This window comes from Serinus canaria, chromosome 2 (assembly GCF_022539315.1).
Source record: "Serinus canaria isolate serCan28SL12 chromosome 2, serCan2020, whole genome shotgun sequence".
NCBI lineage: Eukaryota > Metazoa > Chordata > Aves > Passeriformes > Fringillidae > Serinus > Serinus canaria.
In genome coordinates this window covers 128,594,925-128,611,619 of record NC_066315.1, presented here as the reverse complement: position 1 = coordinate 128,611,619, position 16,695 = coordinate 128,594,925, and the positions used below count along the sequence as shown (strand labels likewise).

At 41.5% G+C, this 16,695-nt stretch overlaps 1 protein-coding gene and 1 non-coding gene across 2 annotated transcripts; both read left to right on the top strand.

Annotated features, from left to right (window-relative positions):
* Nucleotides 1–4,692: 4,692 nt before the first annotated feature.
* Nucleotides 4,693–4,774, top strand: TRNAS-AGA (transfer RNA serine (anticodon AGA)). The gene has a single exon. It is a non-coding gene; the product is annotated as a tRNA-Ser (tRNA).
* Nucleotides 4,775–4,931: 157 nt separating this feature from the next.
* On the top strand, nucleotides 4,932–16,451 carry CFAP418 (cilia and flagella associated protein 418). Its single transcript, XM_009090451.4, has 6 exons — nucleotides 4,932–5,075; nucleotides 6,933–7,032; nucleotides 9,410–9,480; nucleotides 9,991–10,056; nucleotides 10,856–10,951; nucleotides 12,907–16,451. The coding sequence occupies exons 1-6, from the start codon at nucleotides 4,975–4,977 to the stop codon at nucleotides 13,064–13,066; spliced, it is 594 nt and encodes a 197-aa protein (XP_009088699.2). The 5' UTR covers nucleotides 4,932–4,974; the 3' UTR covers nucleotides 13,067–16,451.
* Nucleotides 16,452–16,695: the final 244 nt, after the last annotated feature.

Below are 16,695 nucleotides of genomic sequence, written 5' to 3'. Positions count from 1 at the left end.
TTTAGGATGCAAGGAAAAATTCCTTTTATCTTCCAGCTACAGTTTGCTAGCAGCATCTTTTGGTTTTAAACGACTGATGATCTACTCTTCCAGTGGAGGTCATAAAAATAAATTTTAGACTGGCCAAACAACCCCTTGAAGTTCAGTTTAACTTCTGCCAAAATTCTGAAAAACAGTAATGTCATTCTGCAATGCCCTCTGCTGGGAGATGCAGCCTGGAGCTGGAAGCAGAGCTACCAATTCCCGTCCTCCAGCAAGGAACAGATATTTGCAATGAGATGGACTGGATTTTCACCTTCTGTATGAAATCCTGACCCTGCTGAAATCAGTGAGGTCCTAGCTTTTAATTTTCACTTTGCCCTTAAACATTCTTCTTTTTGAAAACTATACTGGCAAAAAAACCTGTTTATTTCAAGTCCAAATAAAAACCTCATTACTCACAGACATGAAGATCTCTTTTTGGCATTTGAGCTCGAGAGGGAGGTTTTATGAAGAAGCTTTCACCTGAAAAGTCTTTGTTCTTCTTGCCATTCTAAGTCTTTGAACTGTAAAAGCCCATACAAAATCACATATGCAAATGGCACTCATATTATACAGGTGTGATTCTGCCTAACATATATTTTCACTGACCAGGACTCTAGTACTGAGAAAAGGAAGCTATGCAGTGAAATAAAGGAGTGTATCTGGAACCTGATGTGTGTCAACGCCAGCCCTGCCAGCTGCCCCATCTGTTTCCCTCTGAGATGCAGTATCCTGGGGCCTCAGGAAGAAAAATCTGAATCAGCCCCACTGAGGAGCAGATTAGTGTGGAGTTCACACAAACAGCACCTTCATCCCCACACGCTCACTCACATCATGCCCCTGTGGCTTAGGGGATAGTTTCTCCTAGTTCACAACTCTTCTGGACAATCATTCCTGAAAAATATTTTCCAGCCTTGGCAAGGGTGATGGAACACTATCTCTGCTTTGGTTTCAGCTCCCTCAGCTAAGCTGGTTTTACATGATGTTGTCTCTCACCATAGCTGCGCAACAGGCAGCAAGCAGGAAGAATTTTTCCACAGTAGTCCCCAACCCTCTGTGCTTGATGCTTTCTCCTTCCTACTCACGTTCTCATTGACTAGGTCCTTCCTGACAGGCCAATTATCTTATATTTACTACCACTTATTATTTCTGTTAAATAAAACATTTTTACCTTGTGATATGTTCTCTGCACCGACCTGCTTTATCACCATGTGCCTCCCTCTGCTCCACTTTACAGGGACTGACACCCTGGGTGCCAGAGAATGCGGGTACAGTAAAGCTGCACAGTGCCCGGCAACACCATTTTTATTTGAAGTTACACATAATTATCATTGATTTGGAAGTGTGACCTCCTTGTTACACACCCTTACAACCTGACAGTTTTTTTTCAGAAATGAGTTTCCAGTGTTTGCTATGCCCTCACAGAGATCGAAATGTCACGGTTATAAGATGCTTTGAAGATTATGCCACATTCATTAAGAGGCCCCCAGACAAGTATTTTTTCTGGTTTGTATACTGTCCTGAAAAATCTTCCACTTCTCTTGGTAAGTACTAGGTCACACTCAGTTGAAAATGAGCATCTATGTTTACAAACATCCAAAAGTAAGTTGACCCCTCACAGCAAGGGCTAAGATTGCCATTCTGGACACTTACCTGCTCTTCACAGTTTCCTTTACAAGAGAACTGTGTAGCCCAGGCAACAGGTGGTGGCTGCTCACATACTCTAACCTTGAGAGTTATTAATTGAGAGGAAGGTTGGAAGTTTTTCCAGTCCTCATGCCCCTCATGGGTAAGGCAGCTGTACCAGCAAACTGAACTGAAAGTCCACCCTCTGAGCTGGCACCTTCAATGGAAGGATTGACAGTGAAGTCCAAGGCTGGGATAGCCTCCAGCTTAAACTGTCCTTTGATCCAAGGCTGTCTCTCAATGTCACAAGCCAGTGTAATATGAGGAATCTTGCACATACTGGTAGTTTTGCTGCCAAGAGGTCTTTCAAGAAGCTGTCTCCCAATCTGGTATCTTTCATAGAAAAATTTCATTCACAGGAATGCTTGCTAGTGGTTAAATATACGGCCAAAAAATCTGGATTTAGCCCTGAATTTTCTCATGTTGATGCACTGTACTACTAATAAGAAATAAGCAGTGTCACTCAAAATGTTGTTATACTGGATTGTGATGAGGAACAGGATTAGAGTAATATCCTGCAGCTGGGAGCAATGAGTTGTAAAGTTCTACATATGCTGGAGGCGACAAAACACCTTGGAGAGAGGCAGTCACTGCATTACCTCCATCCCAACTTCTGGGGCAAGAGATTGGAAGGCAGAAAGATCTGAAACATGCTATCACCATATCAAGAAGAAGAGTGTCTCCCTGCAATCATTTCCCTCTTGTCTGGCAATGGGTGGCACTCAGAAACGACTTTGGTATTACCTGGCTCTGCTGACCTCTTACTACTACCTGAGCCCCCAAGAGTTCATTGTTCAGAGAAGAAGGCTGAGAAGAGTTCTGGTCAACTCAATTTAAGCTCACTTTGGTTCCCAGAAAAAAGAAAAATTTTTCTCTTGGTTTTTTTCGGCCCATCCTGCCCTTGAAAATTTTTTTTGTCTTCTTCACTGTTGTGGCAAAATCCAGTTTTATCACTGAGAAAGCTTTCAGTAGCTTGAGGATTAGAGAACATTATAGCTTCCACCCAGGACAGCCTTCCCGTTTTCTGTCCTCTCTTCCTAAAGATATATTGAGACAGTATATTAAAAAAAAAAAAAAAAAAAAAAAAAAAGAAAGAGAGAAAGAAGCCATCATCATTTTCCAGCCCTCAGCAATCAGTAACCTTTCCATTTGTACCCAAGCAGTCAGTAGGAGACATTATCTGAGCAAGCCACTTCACTGATTTCCTAAGAGAGGACAAAATTCAGGCCATGACCTCAACTCCTTTCTTCTGGCTACAGCTTAGCTGAAGGCCCAGTATGTCAGATCCACCTCCATGTCATTCCAGGGACTAGTCTGGAATCAATTTGACCCAGTAAGTCTCTTTGATTGCATCAGGCCTTTCAGAAGTTTTGAACGACAAGGATCTAAACAGCAGGCAGCAATCTGCAGAAAGCCAATCTTTTCAGTTCAACAGCTTTTAAAGGTCTGTGCCTTTTTTCTTTTTTTTTCATTTTCTTTTTGGTTTCAAATGCTTTCCAACTGAGCAAATGCTGCAATGAGTTCATGGGAGAAGGCCTCGAGGCACCCCTGACTTTGGCACCATCATCCCATAGACACTCCATACATTTTTGGCACCTTGCAACAGACACACTGACAGACACGGGATTGATGGAAAGGGAAAGAAGCTGTTGTGCAGTCAAAAGAGAAATGTACTCAGATTTCTAAGGGCATTTGAAAGAATGCCAGAATGATACTGGATTTCAGCATTCTTAAGCTCCTTTAAGATGATGCAGCAAGTGGTCTTTTCCACATGTGATGATGTATTTCAGGACAAGAGTTTCTTCAAGATTTTCCAAGCCTGTGGGCTCCTGATCCTTTTTCAAATTACAGAGATGATAGCATACTGGGGAGAACTGTGATTAGTTTAAACTCTCCACAGCTGCAAGAGATGAATGTAAAAATTCCACCCAAAAATCCACTTCTTCTGGATTGAATTTACCTACATGACACAGAGTCCTGGCCAAGGGACCGCTTTAAAGAGCTGGAGCAGCATCAATGCTATTTAGTTTCTTCCATCACATCAACCCAGCAAAGGCTCACAACCCTTCCACCCAACACATCTCCCCCAGCAGCACTGCCATGGATCGGGCAGGGTATTAACAGCGACCTGAGATATGTGGGGAGGAAAATGGAACAATGAAATAAAAGCTTAAGTAGGAGGGAATTCAGACAGGGCTCGCAACTCATTAATTGAAATACACAGAGAATTGTAAAATACCTTGTTACGGACAGGCTTTGCTTGGAGCTCTTAAGGACAGCAGACCCCACCTCAGCACAGGTTGGGAAATTTAGAGCCAGCTTGGCAACAGGAGGATACAAGCACTGTGCTTTCCATCTCAGCTGACCTAAGGAGATAGCAATGCTCTGTTTAGCTTAACAGGACCTCTCTCTCTAAATTGTTTCATTATATTTCTAAAAAAAATATAATAATATGCAGCATTCGCTGGCACTCTGGGCGCACCTCGGGACATCTCACCTCCCATGTGTCTCTGACGAGAGGGAAGGTGGAGCTGGCCTTGGCAGACTGGTGACAGACAGCTCCCACGTTTGTCTGGATTTATTATCAGGGCGATAGGCCAGAGCAACTTTTATGGGACTTTCCTCAAAAATGCCTGCCCCGATTTCCCAGGTGCTATTGGGGATGCCAGCTGGGGAGTGATCCTGCTTTTAAGGGGACTGAGGCCGCTCTCTCCACAACTGTTCCTAATCTACGCCAAAAAGAAAACAAAAATTTTAAAAAACAAAACCAGACTTCTCCCGCGGGACTTAGCAAAGCCTAACAGTCTGGCTGTGCTCTAAACAGACCAATATCCAGCCCAGTGACCTGTATGACAGACGCATTAAGTCTAACCTCTATTTTGAACCTTTCCCTGAGCCCCGTGAGGCAGACGGGCCCAAGTGCCCAACCGCGCTCTTTCTCAGGTAACCACTCATGGCAAGGTGGGAAGTGACTCGATAGCATGCGTAGTCGTGGCCGAGTGGTTAAGGCGATGGACTAGAAATCCATTGGGGTCTCCCCGCGCAGGTTCGAATCCTGCCGACTACGTCCGCAGCTGCGCGGCTCAGCTGTTTTCTTTTTTCCTCCCCTCCCCGCTGTTCACTGCCGAAGCCCGGGAGCGGCACAGCGGGGCCGCGGCCGCAGCCGCGGCCCACAGAAGCCCCAGAGCCGCCCCAGACCCAGGCGGGCGGGCAGACCCCGCCCCTGCCGGCGGCGCGGGGCCGCCTTGGCAACCGCGGGGCGGCAAGATGGCGGACGACCTCGACCGGCTGCTGGACGAGGTGGAGGGGCGGCTGTGCCACCGGCGCGGCGGCGGCCAGGAGGAGCCCGCGGCGGCCAAGGAGGGCAGGTTAGCGCTCCCGCCGCGGTCCCGCTGCCCTCACGGAACCCTCCCCGCCGAGCGAGGCGACCCTGGGTGGCGTGCAGTCCGTCCCCGCCTACCCCGTGCGGCCAGACCTCAAGAACCCAAAATAGGCGGGCTCAGGAGCCGGAACCGAGCCGACAGTGGGCGTGTGTCACCTGCAGCCGTTGTTTCTGAAAGACCCAAATCGTGTGCCAGCGGGTTTAGTTATTTCAGGCAGTCCTGGTACCCTGCGTGTACCGCAACCTTGGATTAAATATGGCGTTAAAAGCTCCGCTTATTTGCCTCTGCGTTAGGGTTGGGGATTACTTGGCTGTGTTACTGACCTTATGATATAACCCCTCTGTATATAAATGACCTCAGATATCTATAAATCTCGCGATTTAGAGCAGGAAGAACTTTAGCAATAGCATTATCAAAGTTTCTATTCTCTTGATACTTCAATCATATCACTGAAATTGCAGAATATTCTGCATTGGAAGGGACGCACGAGGATCTTTGAAGTCCAGCTCCTGGCCCTGCCCTGGGCACCCCAAGAGTCACACCGTGTGTCTGAGAGCATTGTCCAAAGTCTTCCTAGACTCTTTCAGGCTGGTGCTGTGACCACTTCCCTGGGGAGCCTGTTCCTGTGCCCAAACACCCTCTGGGTGAAGAAACTTTTCCTGATATCCAGCCTAAACCTCTCCTGACACAGCTTCATGCTCTTCGCTCCAGCTGTGTCTTTCTGTTCATAATTTTTCTGTTCATACTTTATTAACCATATCCACTACAGTAAGCACTTAACTTATATGCTACACTTTGAGGTATCTGCCTCAAATTCCACAATTTTCAAAATGGTGATTTTGCAAGTTTGGTCCTGGCAGGGTCATTGCTTAAAGTACTGCTAAGCATTCAGTGTCTGACATCCTGGCCTGCCCTCAGGCTTCCATCCCAGACATTAGGTTTCCATCTTGGCCCTGACAGGCATCTTTGCCTAACATTGGAGTTCCATTCTGACCATCAGCTTTACATCCCAGCCCTCACAGACATCTCAAACTCCCTTTGGAAGGTCTGTGGACCAGAGAGGCTTGGCCAGATATCTCCACAGATGGGCTGCTGAGCCCTTACCCAACACACATTTCAGAGTCTCAGGAAAGGATCTTGAAGAATCCAATGACTAATGCAAGACCAGCAAGACCTGCACCTTTGACCACATTACTGGACTTCCACATTGTTTGCATAATGGTTAGATGAGCATTTAATTTTAGTCGATCTAATTACAGTCTTGGAAAAAAAATTACACAGTTTTCTTCTTTCTCAGGAGTAGATTTGTCCTTGATTGGTTAATGCAGTGGTACTACAGGCCTCTTTCTTTGACAAAGAGCTAGCAAACAGCAACTTGAGTGTTACTTGAGCAAAAGAAAAGTGCAGGTGATCTTTTTAAATGCATCAAATTCTGCAGGAGTTCTCTTCAGGACACTTGCAGATATTTAACTTGAGTAGAGACCTTCCTCTGCCTGTGTCATATTCCTGCTAATGAAGCTAAATGTGAAAAACCAGGGTTGTCCAGTTAATTGCCCAGTAAGTGTTGCAGGGGTTATACTGTCTTAGTTTAATTCACAGTTGAGAGTGTTTGGAAATAAAAGAAGCAAGCAAAAATAAGACCTATGATGGGACAACTCAACAGTGACTGAAAGGTGTTATCCTGCAGTTTTCATCTGTTCAGTCAGTATTTGGATGGCTTACCTGAGATACTGCAGAAATATCGGGGAAAAAGGCTGTAACTGTTTATATTTTTTAACTCATAGTTCTTAGAATTGCTGTAGTCTTGCTACGAAAATGAAGGGTGATTTATTTATTTTTCAGATCAGCTGAAGTGTTAATGAGTGCTGGCAGCAGCGAAGAAGATCTAGATGACATTATTGATGAAATCTGTAATGACAGCAGCTTTACCAAAACACCTCCGGTGAGTCGGGGTTTGCAAAATTCAGAACAAGTCAGGTTCAACAATGGAAGTAAAAGCACCATAAGTTTAAACTTTAAAAGAAAAACATGAATGAAAACAAGCTGTAGAATAAACTTGGAAAATAAAACAGAAAGGAAAATGCAGTAATCTTGTGGTGAGGAGCAGGAGAGATGTACTTACCTAGGCAATAAAAGGAAATTAAAGGACATGCTAGTTCAAAATAGAGCATAGTGTCAATGCTCAGAATCACAGAATGGTCACAGTTGGAAGGGGGACCTCTGGAGATCATCTGGTCCAACCACCTGCTTAAGCAGGACTGCCTAGAGCCAGTTGCCCAGGACTGTGTCCAAATGGCTTTCAGATATCCCTGAGGATGTAGACTGCAGCCTCTCTAAGTAGCCTCTTCCAGTGTTTGACCAACCTCACAAGTCATAAAGGTTTTTTTGTACATTTGAGTGGAAATTCTTGTACTTCAGTTTGCACCCATTGCTTCTCCTGTCAGTGATCCCACTGAGAGGAATCTGGCTGTGTCTTCTTTATTTCTCCCTGACATACCTTCATAAGGTTCTCCTGACCATTGTTTTCTCCAGGCTAAATAATTCCAACTCTCTTAGCTTATACCTGGTTGTCAGATGGTCTAAATCCTTAATGACCTTCAAGGTCCTTTCCTGGGCACACTCCATCATGTCCATGACTCTTTTGTATGGGACATAGTGCTCCAGACATGTCTGTGAGGTCGTATCTGGAGTAATGTGACCTGTTCTGGTCTCTCAAATACAAGAGAGAGATGGAGCTACTGGAGAACCTCCAGCAAAGGCCCATGAGATGGTTAAGGGACTGAAATGCCTGTCATATGAGGAGCAAATGAGAGAGCTGGGACTGTTCAGTCCGGAGAAGAAAAGGTTCCGGGGAGATCTTATCAATGTGTGTAAATAGCTGTGGCTCTAGTAAAGGAGGGGCCAGACTCTTCTTCATAGTGCCCAGTGACAGGACAAGAGGTAATGAGCATACACCAAAACACACAAAATACCATCTGTACACAAGAAAACGCTTTTCTTACTATGAGGATGGTTAAACACAGGGAGAGTCTTCACAGAGAGGTCGTGGAGTCTTGGTCTGTGGAGGTGTTCAAAATGCAGCTGGACACAGTCCTTGACAAGCTGCTGAAAACTGACCCTGTTTTGAGCAGGGGAAGGTCCCTTCCAGCTGAAATGATTCTTTGATTCTGTCTCATCAGTGCTGAGAAGAGAGGAAGGATCACCTCCCTGGACATGCTGGCAGCACCTCTCCTAATGTATCCCAAGATACTGCTGGCCCTCTGTGCTGCAAGGGCGCGTTGCTGGCTCATGGTCAGCTTGTTATCGACTGAATTTCCCGCAGCCCTCTCTCCAAAGCTGCTTTCTGCTGGCCAGCCCACATGGTGTTCTGTGCATAAGGATTATTCCTCCCCTGGGCTGGGAGTCTGCATTTTACCTCCGCTGAACTTGAAGAGATTCTTCTCACCCCATTTCTGGAAGTCATTTGAGGTCCCTCTCAATGGCAGCTCAGTCATCTGATACACCAACCACTCCTCCCCGTTTTGTATCCTCTGCAAATGTTTTCACATTTCACAGCAAGAAATGGAGATGAAGCTACAAATTTGCATTCGCAAGACAGTTACAGTGATAGAAGGCATTGAAAATAGTTATTCTTTTGGGTACCAGCAGTAGAAAATGGTGTTACTTATACTTCATAACCTCCTGGAGATTCCCTTATTTTCACAAGTGACATTGTTTTTGTTTTGTTTGTCTTTGATTTTTTACGGATCTTTACTCAATCTGTCAACAAAAAAATACTTGTATACATCTGAAGGAGAGAGAATTATGCCAGTAAATTTGTATAATTTTATCATTTCATATCCCTAGAACTTCCCATTTAGGATATAGAGTTCTCATATTCTAGAATTCAAATAAACTCTTCTGTGTGCAGGAAATGAGAAACCTTTCAAAGACTATTTTTTTTTGAACAATCAAAGTTCTCGATGTGTTTTAATGAAACAAAAGCTAAAAAACATCTAGGAAGAGGGTTCCAAATTACAACTGGTTTTAAAAGCAAAATTAGTAAAAGGAGGGCATGAAATAATAAGTCTTGATTGTAAAGTCTGTGTGATCATGTAGTGTGGAATTCCTTCAGCCAGAGCTGGAAATTCAATGTGGGAAGAGAAGCCTTGTTCCTCATTTACCTGTTACTTCAGAGCCTCACAAACTTGAACAAGAAAATTCCCAGTCTTAGTCCCGTTCTTCTGTGACTGAGATTTTCTGGCTCCTGCTTATTAAGTAAAACAGATATTGTGACTTTGCTGTAATGCTGCATTTTATTCTTTGGTTGTTTTAAACAGAAATTGAAGTCTAATTCTGCAAGTCTCACACCTGAAAGAAATAGTGCTGTTGTACAGGCACATGGGAAAAGGTAGGTGAAAAATGTTCTGGCTTGTTGGACATTGCTTGATTATGACTTCTTATCAGGCTAACAATACTGCTGCTGTTATTATAATCTGTGTTGACATTTCTTAAGAAAGACACTGAAAAGAGAGACAGTCTTTTTAAAGAAAAAGCAAAGATAAGCAGGTACTTTCAAAGAATTGTTAATGTGTTTTCACATGGTCAAAATAATTTATTATAAATTTATTAATTATTTGAGCTATTGAACAACATCTTCCTTTGCCTTATGGACATATACATTTATCAAATGCTGCAACATGTAGATCCTTGTATATTTGGCATAGAGACTGGTTTTCATTGAGTTTTTCTTTGACTACTTTGATAATAGAAATTTTAAAATTCTGTAGTTTACAAGCATTTGGATGCTTTGCCTATATTTAATTTTATATTTTTTTTATAAATGTCATGCTGTTTAACCAGTAGAAATATTATACTGCTTTCTCCAACCTGTTTAATATTTTTTCATGAATCCTTATAGATGCTGTCCAGTGTACCTGGGTGGAAGCCTTTCACCATCTGGGATAGGAACAAATATTTCCAAAAGGTAGGAAACCTGAAAAATATGTGCTACTTGCTTTATTGTTATTTTTATTCACATCTGTGTTTCTCTGGTGGTACAAATTCTTCATTTGAACTGGGGAGGACAGCCTTGCAGTCATTTAAGGAAGTGGCTCCCTGTAACTGCACTTGAAATCAGCTGGTCCCTTCCAGTCCTCTGTTGTTGACCACCTGACTTTTGTTTGTTTGAGGTGGTGAAAAATGCTTGCAAATGAGACATGAAACCAAAAATCAATAACAAGTAGTTAAAGGAAATTGCTGCTGCATTGTTATTTTTCCCTGCCTCTCTTTATCTTTCTGGTGATGCCAAGTACGTGACTTAAATCAGTGGTTGGGATGGTTGAAATCTCCCAGAACCTGAACTGAAAATGGTCAGAGTACTTTGCAGTTGCAGCTGAATTTAGCAGAAGAGGTACTTTGAGGATTTATCCACAACATCCTTTAGAACATTACTGCATTTCCATGTGGCATTTTTTGTAGTAATTGTGCACTCAACCCATATTTGAGTGCTGCCCAGGTGTTGTATCAGTGAGGAAGACTAAGGAGAATATATCAAGTGAATATCAGTTTATTTTATATGTTCAGTGAGGATAGGAACCTGTAAAAATAATACATGAACATATCATTAAATCACATACCATAATTCTGAACATGCCAGAGATGTAAAGGCATTAATATTAGGTGACATTGCTTCTAGTGTTTCTGAGTGAGTGCTGTACTTTGACCTGTTTATGGTGGATGTATATTGTATCAGTCAGCTTCTCTGATTGTTCTTCTTTGTTCAGAGCGTGTGATCAGCTGCGTTGCACTGCTTGTGACTTCCGAGTGTCACTGTTCAATGACTACGTCTGGGATCAGTCCTGTGATTATCTTTTTTTCAGGTGTGTCTGGGGTGGGTATTGGTGTTGTGCTACCATGCTTTGGAGCTCAATAAGAACAGGAAAGAGGAAAAGCCCTTAGCACTGCTGCGTCACCTAAAAAGCATGCATGCTACCTGTTTGGGATCAGGTGGGACAGTCTGTGGGGAGGGGGAAGCAACATCTCCCAAAATCTGTTTTCATCCATTTCTGTCTCTTCTCCCATGACTCTCCCTCTGCTTTTAAAAATAATTTAAGTTTAATGGATGAAAAGGCCAGCTTATTGCTGAAATAAGCAGGTAATCCATGTGATGGGTTAGACTCTGCCAACCAGTGCAGAGCATCTACAATGTCAGCAACATGAATACAGACTGTTCAGCATGTGCTTGGCACCTCACCTTCACTCATACAGACTGTGATGGTTTCAAGGCAGATGTTCTTTCTTCCACTATCAGGTGTGCTGTCATCTTCAGTGAAAATCAAATAACTTTATTACTTAACATTTCTTTATTGAAGTGAAGTTTGGTTAAATGGAGAGGTGGGATTTTTGTTTTCTGCTTGTATTATGATGCTTTTAATTCTTTAAATAGTTTTTGAAGACTTTAAAGTAAGGAGTTCTTATTTCCAGTTTCTCTAAAGCTAATGCCAAGTCTTAGTGAAAGATAGTGTAGTAGGCATGTTCCTAATAGACATCAGGTTTGGATTCCTCTTATTTTAGTACAGTCTCTGTGTGAGCCTGGTAACTGATGTGGATGTGTTCAGAGTATGTGCTTGGAGGGTGATGTGACAGTCAGAGAAGAACGTTAATGGAGATACCAGTTCCTTTTCCATTATTTTTCCTGTGTTACATCTTTGGTTATTCCAGTATTTTTCTTCCAGTCTCAAAATTTGTATTTGTTATTGAATACCATTATTTTTCCCATTATTTAAAGCAGTTTTTAAAATGCCATGCTGCACTAGTCTCCTAAGATTAGTTTGGTAGTGGAAAAGGTTTAAACAAAAGTGGGATTCTTTTATTTACCCAAAGTCAAAATTATTTTGCTTCTTAGATCTTGAAATTAATAAATGAAACAAAAGAAAAAAAATCACATGAGCAGCATTCGTATCAGATACCTGCCACATTGATTAAAATCTGTAATCTGTAACAAGATATTTAGCTTTTAATTTTGACAAACCTGAATTTTAGAAAGCAAACTTTAACCTTAAATATTTTCCTTCCATCAATAGGTGTCTGATCTCTTTTTCTAACAATTCTTCCCTTGATACTTGTTTTGAGTTTTCTTTATTTAATTGGGCTTGTTAATGTTGTTTTCAAGCAATTCAGTGGCTAGTGGCCATGAGGAGGACATGAGAGCAGAGATAGCTAAAATGCTACATTTTCACTTGTTTTATTTGAAACAACTTGTTCTTGTCATAGCACGCTGATTTTTCATTTGTTATGGTTAAATGGCTGCACAGAAATTATTTCTGGTTTGATGTACATTCTACCCTTTTATGGCCATTTCTTTTCAGTCACTTAGCAATCACTTTGAGTTGAGTAGCAGTTCCTGATGAAAACTTTACCTCTATGATTTTACCCATTGTGCATAGCAATTTTTACAGTAAGTTTGAGAAGATAATGCATTTTTGGGTAATTTTTAAACACAAGAATTAGCTCTGTTTGGTTTTCTTCACATTTCTTTCTCCGGAGGCTGATTGGAAATCTCTAAACCCAACAGATAACATTGTTTACAAAAGCATCAGTCTGTAGTTTATCTGAGAACACAGCAACTACACGCTGAGACTGCTCTTAGAAAAGGAATGTTCAAAACAGAATTCAAATATATCCCTAAATTAATCCATGACAGCAGCACTCAGAATTGTCAAGATGTCTTCTGATTTGAAATGGCCTCATGAATATTTTTTCTTTAAAAAAAAAAAAAAAAAAACACCAAAAAACAACCCAGCATGATCCTAAGATGAATTCACTTCTTTCGCAGGAATAACATGCCTGAGCTCAGTAAGCTAAGAGCAAAGATGGTAAAGAAGAAAGGAGCACGTGCATATGCTTGTCAGTGCAGCTGGAGATCCATTGATGAATTAACTGACCTTCAAACAGAGCAGCAGCTTCGGTGGGTTTGTGGTAAACATGGACAATGAAGCCTTCTTGTGTAGGATACCTACTTGTGTGGAAATCACTCTTTAAATCAATTTGTTTCCTATGCAGTTCTCTGAGAACAGATGGAAAATTGAATACTTAGATACCCAGATTTCAACCTGAAAACTTTTTTTTTAATTTAACTGTCTTACAAGCAATGTGGGAAGTTGAATTATTAGGAGAAATAACCAACTTGGAGGCTTTCTGGAAGCAAAATGAAGTTAAAGTTCATACTCAGTAGTGTTAAAGAAAAGAAGGGGAAATAACAGACCTGGGCATGGGCAAAGCATCTTGAGACTCTTCCTCACATCTAGCAGAAAGTCTTATTTCCCATGTCTGCAGAATCCTGGACTCAAAATGGTGGGTTGGGAATCAACCATGACACACAAGCATATGAACTTCTGCACAGAAGTGAATCCTGCTCTTCTGCTTTGCTCATGGTTGTTAATGAGCAAGTGGTTGTTTAGCTCTTCAAAAATTACTGTGGGATCAGCTCACATCTTAAAGGTTTCAGCACACCCCAAAACTTTACTTCTTTTACCCACCAGTAGCCAAAAGTGCAGGTGCTGAACATTTTCTACCAGTTCCTACTGCTTTCTTCACAGCACTTTCTGCTAAGAACTTCTACCACAATTAATTTCTGGAAGTTCTCTTCAGCCTCACTGCTCAAGAGATGAAAAAACTATTGTGCAATTATTAAATGTGCAATTTTTAAATATGCAATTTTAAAGATATACTGAAGAGTATGTTACTCTTTTATCAATATTTTCAATGGAAAATGGAAAAAGGCTCAAGCTTTTAAGAGTGAGAAAATATTTATCTCCACTGATGTTCAAATTCAGATTTTTTTTCAGTTTCACTTACCTTTCACTTCACCTTCTCTTGAAAAAATTTTGTATTTAGAAAGTGCAGCTGTCCTGTTTCAATACACTCTCCTCAGTAACATTGCTACTTGGTGAGTTGTCTTGCTTACAGTCACTATAGTTCATGAGCTTTTCCTTTTCACGATGTATAAATAACACAGAAGATAGATTTGAGTTTTATGCAGGGGGAGAAGGAGGAAGGAATAACCAGTCCTGTCATTTACTACATTAAAAAGTGTCATAATAGTCTGTGTTTTTGCTGTGCAGTATGTGTATCTGTACAGATAAATTCAGAATTCCATACTTTGGACAATTCCAGCTGTACAGAGCCATTTCCCTTTCTCTGAAGTTTTACTCATGGTTCTAATCTGTATATTTGTTCTGTTTCTGAGCCTTTCCAAAATAATTGCTTGGTCTTACAGAGGTGATTCCTGTGTCTGTCACCGTCTGGAAGAGCAGGTCTCAGTAGTGATCAGAGGCATCATGCACTCTGCACCCTGCTTACTTTGTCCTTCCATGGGTGCTTGTTTTAGAGCCTGAAGAGGCCCAGCAGTGTGCCTGGGAAGTCTGGCAGTGCTTCCTCAGTGCTCCAGACTGCTCCTTCCAGTGCCCATTCAGCCTTGCTGTAGAGTCAGAGGTGAGTTGGCTTTGGAGAGGTACTACTTGGCATGATGGTGTAGACATCTTTAGGGTCATGTATTGTTTTCAGTCAATTTAGTATTTCAGGCTGAAGTTTCAACTGCTAGAATCCCAAACTGCAGTTTCAGGGCCAGAGACCAGTTGACTACTGCTCCCACAGCTCTTAAAAGAGCTCTGCTTGCCTTTCTGTCCTTTGTGAAGATGCAGCCCTGGGCTGTACACAGTGTGTTCCTGGGTGTTCTTCAGGTGGGCCCAAGTGACTTTCATGCCTAGAGAACATCAGTGCTAAGAATAAGAGAAGAACCCAGAGGTAGGTAACAAGCTCTAGGGAAGAAACCTGCTTTCCATTCTTCTTGAAGAATGCATTTCAAAAAGTGCTGAGTTGCCTTGGCTTTTCTGTTCCAAGGCTATTTGAAACTCATGACCAAATAGTTCCACAGGGTATCTTGGCTAGAATTGTACTGGAACTTGTGCCACAGTGTAGAAACAAGCTGGGCTTGCAACCTGTGAGCCAAAAATGGGGGAAATCCTAATTCCCATCTCAGTTCATGAGACCTAGTCTTATGTGACTAGGAAAGGGAGCGTGTCTCCTGTACCCTGAACATTCCCCTGAAATAATCAGGTTTATTCAAGTGTAATTAACTTGTTTCTGGCCTTGGTCAGAGTGGTGGGATATGACGGCTTTTTTCCATGGGAAGTTGTAAACAGGTACAGAATAGTACTTCTTGTACAGGTTTTCAGAATTTATCACATTTCTAGATTTGAGAATAATTGCTGCATCATTAGGTACAATGATTTTTTTTGAAGGAGGAGCAGTATTAAGATTTTATTTCCTTTCCTTTGCTTTCTTCAGTTACATGTTACAAAGCACTCCAAAGTCCTCAGATGAAAAAGAAGTAAAGAAGTGTAAAACTAGAGCTTGAATGTTCGTTTGATGAAGGTATTGTCAGATTTTACAAGGTTCTCAAGATGCAGCCCAGACCCTAAGTGATATTTCTGTGTTGGTTATCTGAGATAGCAGGGATTATGTAGAGAATTCTGTTCAAGAATATGTAAAGAATTCTGTATAAGAATGCAATTCAGCTGTTGTCAAATGGAAGTACTGGAGAACAGTGTTGCTAAGTATAAACAAGACCACTGTTTTCCTCAGTTTTTTGCTTTGGAATAATAATACCATTTCCATTTGTGAAATAGGCAAGGTGAAGATGTAAGAATTCTATTTTGCTTACTGATATGCTTGGAAATTTCTAGCCTGTACCACTAGTCTGCAGCAGATCCCTCAAAAAAACAAAAGCAATGAAGGATGACAAAATGAGATTCCATCAAATTTTAATATGCTGCTCTAACTTATCTTTCACTTGTTTTATCTGCAAACTATGGAGGGTGAATATAGCTTAGAAGAGTCATTATTAAGAATCACCCTGCCATTAAAATTAACTTACAGAAGCATATTAACATTACATATTGCAAGCTCTGCACTGTATTATATTAAATAAAGAGGTTTTTTGCCCAAACATCTATTTAATTTTGTACTGAAGATATTCTGCGAATGCTGCCACTTGCTGAAAGACTGCCACTTCTTTTGTTTCCTGACATGTGAGTCTTTGGGTCATATAACCAGCACATGTGGTAGTCACACAATACAAGAAGTGCTATGTTGGGAGCTGTCTATGCAAATTTTTCTTCCTGCTGGGCTCTTTTTTCAAAAGACCTGACATTGTCTCTGGTGTGACACCTGATAACTGCAGGCAGGTGGAGTAAGGGAATGTCAGGTGCTGCTCATTTGTGAGGTCTACATCTATTGCCTAGGGTTTGGCTTGTGTGCTTTGAAAAAGTTTTTCAAATGTCAGCACTTAATAAAGTGAAAAGTTTGAGCTAATCTGAATGGTGTGTTGTGTGAGTTCTAGTGTACTGTTCCTATCCAAGAGAAGCCTTATAAAAATGATGGGTTTTGTCAGAAGTGTTATGACATGGCCTTAGTTCAAAAGCATTGTCCAGGTCATAAGAAGCAATAAGTGCTTTTGTGTGTGTTTTCTCACATCAGTGGGGATGCAGCAAATAGAGAAGAATTAAAGAAACTTTAACATTCTTTACTAGCTAACACGAGGAGAGCACATGAAATTATAGAG

Bases quoted from the DNA above. Each gene is read 5' to 3' on its own strand.
- CFAP418 (XM_009090451.4), top strand. From the start codon at position 4,975: ATGGCGGACGACCTCGACCGGCTGCTGGACGAGGTGGAGGGGCGGCTG. The intron at 10,057-10,855 runs GTAGGAAACCTG...TTCTTTGTTCAG, and splicing joins GGAACAAATATTTCCAAAAG to AGCGTGTGATCAGCTGCGTT. The intron at 10,952-12,906 runs GTGTGTCTGGGG...CTTCTTTCGCAG, and splicing joins TGTGATTATCTTTTTTTCAG to GAATAACATGCCTGAGCTCA.